This window comes from Salvelinus fontinalis, chromosome 5 (assembly GCF_029448725.1).
Source record: "Salvelinus fontinalis isolate EN_2023a chromosome 5, ASM2944872v1, whole genome shotgun sequence".
NCBI lineage: Eukaryota > Metazoa > Chordata > Actinopteri > Salmoniformes > Salmonidae > Salvelinus > Salvelinus fontinalis.
The window spans coordinates 11,490,036-11,498,119 of NC_074669.1; the positions used below are offsets into that span (position 1 = coordinate 11,490,036).

The 8,084-nt window shown below is 46.4% G+C and overlaps 1 protein-coding gene across 1 annotated transcript; it reads left to right on the forward strand.

Annotated features, from left to right (window-relative positions):
* The first annotated feature begins 353 nt into the window (after positions 1-353).
* On the forward strand, positions 354-6,298 carry LOC129855098 (ladderlectin-like). Its single transcript, XM_055922424.1, has 6 exons — positions 354-449; positions 873-960; positions 1,172-1,287; positions 4,749-4,898; positions 5,765-5,879; positions 6,045-6,298. Exons 2-6 carry the CDS (start codon positions 885-887, stop codon positions 6,134-6,136), a joined length of 549 nt encoding a protein of 182 aa, XP_055778399.1. The 5' UTR covers positions 354-449; positions 873-884; the 3' UTR covers positions 6,137-6,298.
* Positions 6,299-8,084: the final 1,786 nt, after the last annotated feature.

Genomic DNA, 8,084 nt, shown 5'->3' on the forward strand with positions numbered 1-8,084 from the left:
TTGCCTTCTGAATGTCATTGTGTTTCCAAGCCTACGTCCTCATCAGTGCAAATTAGGTAGAATTAAGTAGAATCTTCAGTCGGGCACCTGTGCTGAAGAGAATCTTCATAACAATATTGTAATGCAACGTGCAACACATTAATTTCTTCCAAAACTTGTTAATTTTTGAATTATAAATACAAATGACTACCTTCAAATTGGTATGAACCCAACCCTGTCAAACAGGTAGCTATCGGACAGGTCCAGCATGTCTTGAGCTGGACAGACAGAATGCAAGGGTGTTAAAGGATGAGAGAGAGAAAAAGAGGGAGGGGTCTGACTGGACAGGCCCTTTAAAAAGGAGAGTAGGGAGAGGTAGAACTCAACTCACAGGCAGGACAGAGAGAGAGATACCCAGTGAAGACCTCTGAAGATCTCCGAAGAAGTGAAGCTACAACGGAACATTTCAGGTGAGATTTCAACATCTGTTCATCTAATACTGTATCTGAATGCATGCCAAATGGCACCCTATTCCCTATATAGTGCACTACTTTTCACCAGGGCCCATAGAGCATATTTGACCCTGGTTAAAAGTACTGCACTTTATATGGAATAGGGTGCCATTTGGGGACATGGATATTCATATAGTGTGCTAGGCTAATCTTCTCTATGTGGTGGAACAGATGATACTTGGTATTCCTCAGCCCTACATTAGCTGAATCTGCTCTAATGTAATAGTACTGGAATATATCAGATAAGTGGAATGGCTGCGGGTACTCAAAGAGAGGTTTGGGAAACTTACCTACACTCTGAAGTACTCACTGACTTTGACTTGATGGCTTCTCTTTCACTGTCTGTCTTTGTGTGTGTCTCACTCGCTCTTTCTCTCCCAGGAGACTATCACCATGGCGATGTTGACCATTCTTCTGCTTCTCAGCGCTGCCTTTGCATTGGGTGATACCCTAACTCTGGACGAAGCAAGTAAGAGAGTTCACCTCACACTTTACATCATTATTTGTAATGTTGTAGCAGCGGGGTGGTGTGTGTGAGTGTTTGTGTGTGTGGAATGACTGATCTACAAATAATATTGAGTAGTTATTTATGATGCCAGGTGATTTGTAGATCAGTCAGTCTCGACCCACCTTGAAAGTTGGCTGCAATTTCTAACGTGCCCTTTGTCTTCTCCTTACAGATGCTATGGTGGCATCTTCAGCAGATAAAAAAAGCCCATGCCCCATAGGCTGGTTCCAGTTTAATTCACGCTGCTTCATGTTTGTTAAGACTGCAAGGACATGGCCTGAAGCAGAGGTAAAATGCTTACCTGTAAAGGCTGTCAATGTTGTTCTCCCCCTTTAACGAGGAGGAGCATGGATAGGACCAAGATGCGGATTGAGGGAAATAAGCCATCTTTTAATGAACACACAGCAAACAAGACACTACAAACTACAAAACAACAAACGTGACTAACCTTCAACTGTCCTGTGAGGACACAGGAACAAACACCCACAAAACACCAGTGAAACCCTGGCTGCCTTTGTATGACTCTCAATTAGAGACAAACAATACACACCTGTCTCTAATTGAGAATCATACCAGGCCGAACACAAAACCCCACATAGAAATACAAAACATAGACAAACCCACCCAACTCACGCCCTGACCAACTAAAATGAATACAAAACAAAGGAAAACAGGTCAGGAACGTGACAGAACCCCCCCCTTAAGGTGCGAACTCCGGGCGCACCAGCACAAAGTCTAGGGGAGGGTCTGGGTGGGCGTCTGTCCACGGTGGCGGCTCTGGCGGTGGACGAGGTCCCCACCCCACCATAATCAATCCCCGCTTCTTTATCCCCCTCCCAATGACCACCCTCCCACTAACCCCACCTAAATGAAGGGGCAGCACCGGGATAAGGGGCAGCACCGGGACAAGGGGCAGCACCGGGACAAGGGGCAGCACCGGGACAAGGGGCAGCACCGGGACAAGGGGCAGCACCGGGACAAGGGGCAACACCGGGACAAGGGGCAGCACCGGGACAAGGGGCAGCACCGGGACAAGGGGCAGCACCGGGACAAGGGGCAGCACCGGGACAAGGGGCAGCACCGGGACAAGGGGCAGCACCGGGACAAGGGGCAGCACCGGGACAAGGGGCAGCACCGGGACAAGGGGCAGCACCGGGACAAGGGGCAGCACCGGGACAAGGGGCAGCACCGGGACAAGGGGCGGCAGGTCCTGGCTGAGGGACTCCGGCAGGTCCTGGCTGAGGGACTCCGGCAGGTCCGGGCTGAGGGACTCCGGCAGGTCCGGGCTGAGTGGCAGCTCCGGACTGTAGGGCAGCTCCGGACTGTAGGGCAGCTCCGGACTGTAGGGCAGCTCCGGACTGTAGGGCAGCTCCGGACTGTAGGGCAGCTCCGGACTGTAGGGCAGCTCCGGACTGGCGGGCAGCTCCGGACTGGCGGGCGTCTCTGGCAGCTCCTGACTGGCGGGCGTCTCTGGCAGCTCCTGACTGGCGGGCGTCTCTGGCAGCTCCTGACTGGCGGGCGTCTCTGGCAGCTCCTGACTGGCGGGCGTCTCTGGCAGCTCCTGACTGGCGGGCGTCTCTGGCAGCTCCTGACTGACGGACGGCTCTAGCGGCTCCTGACTGACGGACGGCTCTACTGGCTCGGGACAGACGGGCGGCTCTAATGGCTCGTGGCAGACGGCTGGCTCAGATGGCGCTGGGCAGACAGATGGCTCAGACGGCGCTGGGCAGACAGATGGCTCAGACGGCGCTGGGCAGACAGATGGCTCAGACGGCGCTGGGCAGACAGATGGCTCAGACGGCGCTGGGCAGACAGATGGCTCAGACGGCGCTGGGCAGACAGATGGCTCAGACGGAGCTGGGCAGACGGGCCGTTCAGGCACCGCTGGGCAGACGGCAGACTCTGGCCGGCTGAGACGCACTATAGGCCTGGTGCGTGGTACCGGAACTGGAGGTACCGGGCTGAGGGCACGCACCTCAGGGCGAGTGCGGGGAACAGGAACAGGGCACACTGGACTCTCGTGGCGCACTCTAGGCCTGGTGCGTGGTACCGGAACTGGAGGTACCGGGCTGAGGGCACGCACCTCAGGGCGAGTGCGGGGAGAAGGAACAGTGCGTCCAGGGCTCTGGAGACGCACAGGAGGCTTGGTGCGTGGTGCCGGAACTGGAGGCACTGGGCTGGAGACACGCACCATAGGGAGAGTACGTGGATGAGGAACAGGGCTCTGGAGATGGACTGGAAGCCTGGTGCGTGGTGTAGGCACTGGTGGTATTGAGCTGGGGTGGGAAGGTGGCGCCGGATATACCGGACCGTGAAGGAGGACACGTGCTCTTGAGCACCGAGCCTCCCCAACCTTACCAGGTTGAATGGACCCCGTAGCCCTGCCAGTGCGGCGAGGTGGAATAGCCCGCACTGAGCTATGCAGGCGAACCGGGGACACCACCTGTAAGGCTGGTGCCATGTACGCCGGCCCGAGGAGACGTACTGGAGGCCAGATACGTTGGGCCGGCTTCATGGCATCCGGCTCGATGCCCAACCTAGCCCTCCCAGTGCGGCAAGGTGGAATAGCCCGCACTGGGCTAAGCACGCGTACTGGGGACACCGTGCGCTTCACCGCATAACACGGTGTCTGACCAGTACGACGCCCTCTTACTCCACGGCAAGCCCGGGGAGTTGGCTCAGGTATCCAACCCGGCTTCGCCACACTCCCCTTTAGCCCCCCCCCAAGAAATTTTTGGGTGAGCCTCTCGGGCTTCCGTGCTAGCCGCGTACCCTCATACCTGCGCTCCTGGGCTGTGGCTGCCTTCTTCTCCTCCCGAGAGCGGCGATTCTCTCCCACCTTAGCCCAGGGTCCTTCTCCATTGAAAATTTGCTCCCAACTCCATTCCTCTTCTCTCCATTGCTTTAGTTCTTTCTCTCTCTCCTCAATCCGCTTGGTCCTGTTGTGGTGGGTGTTTCTGTAAAGGCTGTCAATGTTGTTCTCCCCCTTTAACGAGGAGGAGCATGGATAGGACCAAGATGCGGATTGAGGGAAATAAGCCATCTTTTAATGAACACACAGCAAACAAGACACTACAAACTACAAAACAACAAACGTGACTAACCTTCAACTGTCCTGTGAGGACACAGGAACAAACACCCACAAAACACCAGTGAAACCCTGGCTGCCTTTGTATGACTCTCAATTAGAGACAAACAATACACACCTGTCTCTAATTGAGAATCATACCAGGCCGAACACAAAACCCCACATAGAAATACAAAACATAGACAAACCCACCCAACTCACGCCCTGACCAACTAAAATGAATACAAAACAAAGGAAAACAGGTCAGGAACGTGACATTACCCTCTTCTGTGAATTAAAGAAGTTCAATTGAAATCAACTTGCTTATTTGTTTTGATGTTACCTTAAAAGGGGATTTTGCCTTATTTTAACAGGCATCATATGGATGTTCAGTACGTAAAATACTGAACCCCCCATTTAAGTTATTGTCTAGTTAGAATTTTCTAGGCTTTGCAATATTTATTTAATGTGTGGAGTCAGAACTCCTGTATATTGGAACCCACAGGCCACGAGTTAAGACAGAGATAAACTAATATCTCGAAGAGCCTATTTCAAAGAACATTAGTTGTGATGGCCAATATTTAATTGTGAGAGTCCAGAACACACATTCTCACAAAGACAGGACAACTGACTAATACCTACAGTATGACATGTCTTTGTCCCTGTCTACGGCTTGCTCTAGCGCCACTGTATGTTCCTTGGAGCAAACCTGGCGTCTGTGCACAGCTCTGTGGAGTCCCAATTTCTACAGGCTGTGGTGTTGATCAAGACTGGCGATTTCCCTCTGACCTGGATTGGAGGATATGATGCTGTTCAGGCAAATGTGGAAAAGGTACCCAATTGTCATATTTGAGTAAAAGTTAAAATACCTTAATAGAAAAAAAATGTAGTTCAATCGGTAATATTCATTTGTCTTCTTCTAACACCTCTTGAGCTATCATATTACGTTACTAACTTGGGGTAATCCAAAAGTTACATTACTGATTACAATTTTGAACAGGTAACTAGTAATTGTAACAGAATTACATTTAGAAAGTAACCTACAGTACCTAACCCTGGGCATATGGCACTGAATCATACAGTATAATGGTTGTTAAAAGCAGAATTTTATATTCACACAGTGGTTACTTCCATTTAACAACGCTACATGGTTTTGTAACAGTAGGCATCAAGTTACTTTCCGAAATGTTGCATAAATGCTTGAAAGGGCTATTATTTTTACTGAACACCATTAAAGTTTACATATCTCCTAAATGGCTATTTGCTATGTTGCAGCAAGCTAAGGTGAGTCAGTCTGTACATGTCAATGCTGATTTATTGTTTGTTGCATTAACATTTCAAGAGCAGTAGATAATCCAAATAGTTCCCACTGAATCCTAAGGAGCTTTTATGCGAATTTAAAACGGTTATAGTTCAAAAAGTATAAATGATATCTAAAAGCAACAAACAAATTACTGCAAAAAACAACCACTCTTTTTCCCTTCAGATATCATTGCACGTGTAATAGAAGGGCACATGATGTACCACCATTTTTTAACATGCTGCTCAACGCTCCTCAGCTTGGCAACAAAATCAATAACAATGGTGGTGGGGTGGTCAGTGGTGCTGTTTCCCCCCACTGCGGATTCCATCTTTAAACGGTTGTGTTCTAGTTATATGTGATTTCTTTGATACTGAGACCTCAGTTCTTCTCCACAGGACAGGCTATGGTTCTGGAGTGACGGATCCAAATTTGATCACGAGAACTGGGCGAAAGACGAGCCCAATAACTATAAGGGTGCCAGAGAGCCATGTGTTCAGATGAACTTTGGAGGTACAGTAAGCCCACTATCATTCACTGATCCATTCATTAAATTAAATGTTATTCCTAGTAAGTATAACAAATAAATCTGACACACACACACACTTTTATTTGATTTTTTGTGTGTATATCTGAGTTGATTTGAGAGGTCATTTCTATTCTGTGTTTCCGCTTAAGATAAACATGCCTGGAATGATGAATTATGTGGAAGGAGATTTCCCTCTGTGTGCTCCATAAGGACCTGTTCAATCCATGGAACTATCAACTGAAACCAACAATTCTATTGCGTAGTGTCAGCATCCTAACTGAAAAATCTTTATGGTAAAATCAAATAGTTTATGAAGATTATTTGTTGCTGTAAAATGAAAGTTTAGTTACTTGTTGCAGACAGTTTATGTGGTTTGTTGTTAATAAAACAGGTGTACACATTGTTTTCTCTCAGGAGTCATTATTAAACATGAATGATGGTTCCATAATTGTCAAATCCTTTGAGGTGTTTTGTTAAGATAGTCTAGGATCTGGGAGGCTGTTCAGCGGTCATTTAAATTCTTTGATATTTTTTCAATTATTCTTGGAGAATATAATTTATAAATGATTCTCTTGTATAACCCAAAAGGTTGTATTACTCCACAAACAACATGAATGTAAACAAACAATGTATATTGCTTTAAAATAAGTCAAACATGATCATGTGGTTGTCATAGACCGTCAGAGCGCTGTCTATGAATTTGAGAGGTGTTACGTTTCCCTACACCATCCATTCTCTCTATACCAGTAATGGGTCAGCCGTTTGGCTGTTCTTAGAATCACAGAATGTAGCTTTTTGTTTCCAAACTCTCACTGGGTATAGACATGTTTGAGTACAATATGTGCTTGTTAGAGCCAAATATATTAGAGTTGTATGGAGTGGTGTCATACTCACAGTGTGACATGTTTATTCCCTCTGTTAACAGCTGTGTAGTATAATTACATCAACATGATCATGGTAATCAACACATTTAGGTTTGTTATTTGCTACTTTGTACTTGCTAAATGCTGAATGAGTGAGAATGTGAATACGATATAGTATAATATAATATTATAGCTTAGCACATCATGTTACATTACATTGTTAAACACAAAAACTGTTTCCAGTGACAAGTTGATGAGAAGACCAGTCAATAGTTATGTTGGGCAGCTGTACTTCAAAGAACATCTGCCAATTGAATATAGACTGAGTGGGACAGTAAGTTTAGTTCGGGGTATTCTACACAAAATGTAGGGTTACTTCTTTATTATGTACAAAACTTCACAATGTAATTTTACTTTAACATCATTATTGAAAGATTATTAATGAGATCCTATGTACGTTATATATCGTCATCAATAATGATGAAAGCCTATGTATAATTGTAGGCTTCATGGGACGCGAACCCTCATCAAATGACACTTGAAGATAACGTGCCAACCACTGGTCTACTAACCCATGTTTATGATAGACAGGAGACAGTACAGGCGGACAGTCTCAGGCGGGATGACATCACAATGGCTACTAGAACTCACCTGCAGCTCACCTCTGCTACATTCCCACCTCCAGGGGGCCCCCATTGATTTTGTTAGTCTCTCTCACTCAAGTATCATATTAACATAGCAAAATGTGTACAATTGCCGGAAATGTGCTTTAAAACTGCAAACATTTCTCTCCACCATATGGCAAAATGTGTACAATTGCAGGAAATGAAATGAGAAAATCTTATCTTCGCCCCATGGCAAACTGCTTGGAATTGCCACAAACTTTCTTTAAACCTGCAACATTTTCCTGTTGTCATTTTAAATTCCAAAGAAACTGCTACGTTTCTGACCAAGTGCATCTTTGAAACAATCTGTCAGTCCCCTCGCTACATTATTACATGTGTGATCCATGTACAAATTGGCACGCGGGAACACGTATGTAAGGTATAACTTTCCCTTAATCAGAATCTAGTTACCAATTCATGATTAACTAGTCCAACACATGAAAATGTTTTAATCAAAGAATAATTCCACAACACAAGCTATTAAAAAATGTCTGCACCACATGTACAGTTGAAGTCGAAAGTTTTACATACACGTAGGTTGGAGTCATTAAAACTTGTTTTTCAACCACTCCACAAATGTCTTGTTAACAAACTATAGTTTTGGCAAGTTGGTTAGGGCATCTACGTTGTGCATGACACAAGTAATTTTTCCAGCAAATGT

Excerpts from the sequence above, each read along its gene's own strand:
- LOC129855098 (XM_055922424.1), top strand. The coding sequence starts at position 885 with ATGGCGATGTTGACCATTCTTCTGCTTCTCAGCGCTGCCTTTGCATTG. Across the intron at positions 1,288-4,748 it reads GGACATGGCCTGAAGCAGAG|CGCCACTGTATGTTCCTTGG; the intron begins GTAAAATGCTTA and ends GGCTTGCTCTAG. Across the intron at positions 4,899-5,764 it reads TTCAGGCAAATGTGGAAAAG|GACAGGCTATGGTTCTGGAG; the intron begins GTACCCAATTGT and ends TCTTCTCCACAG.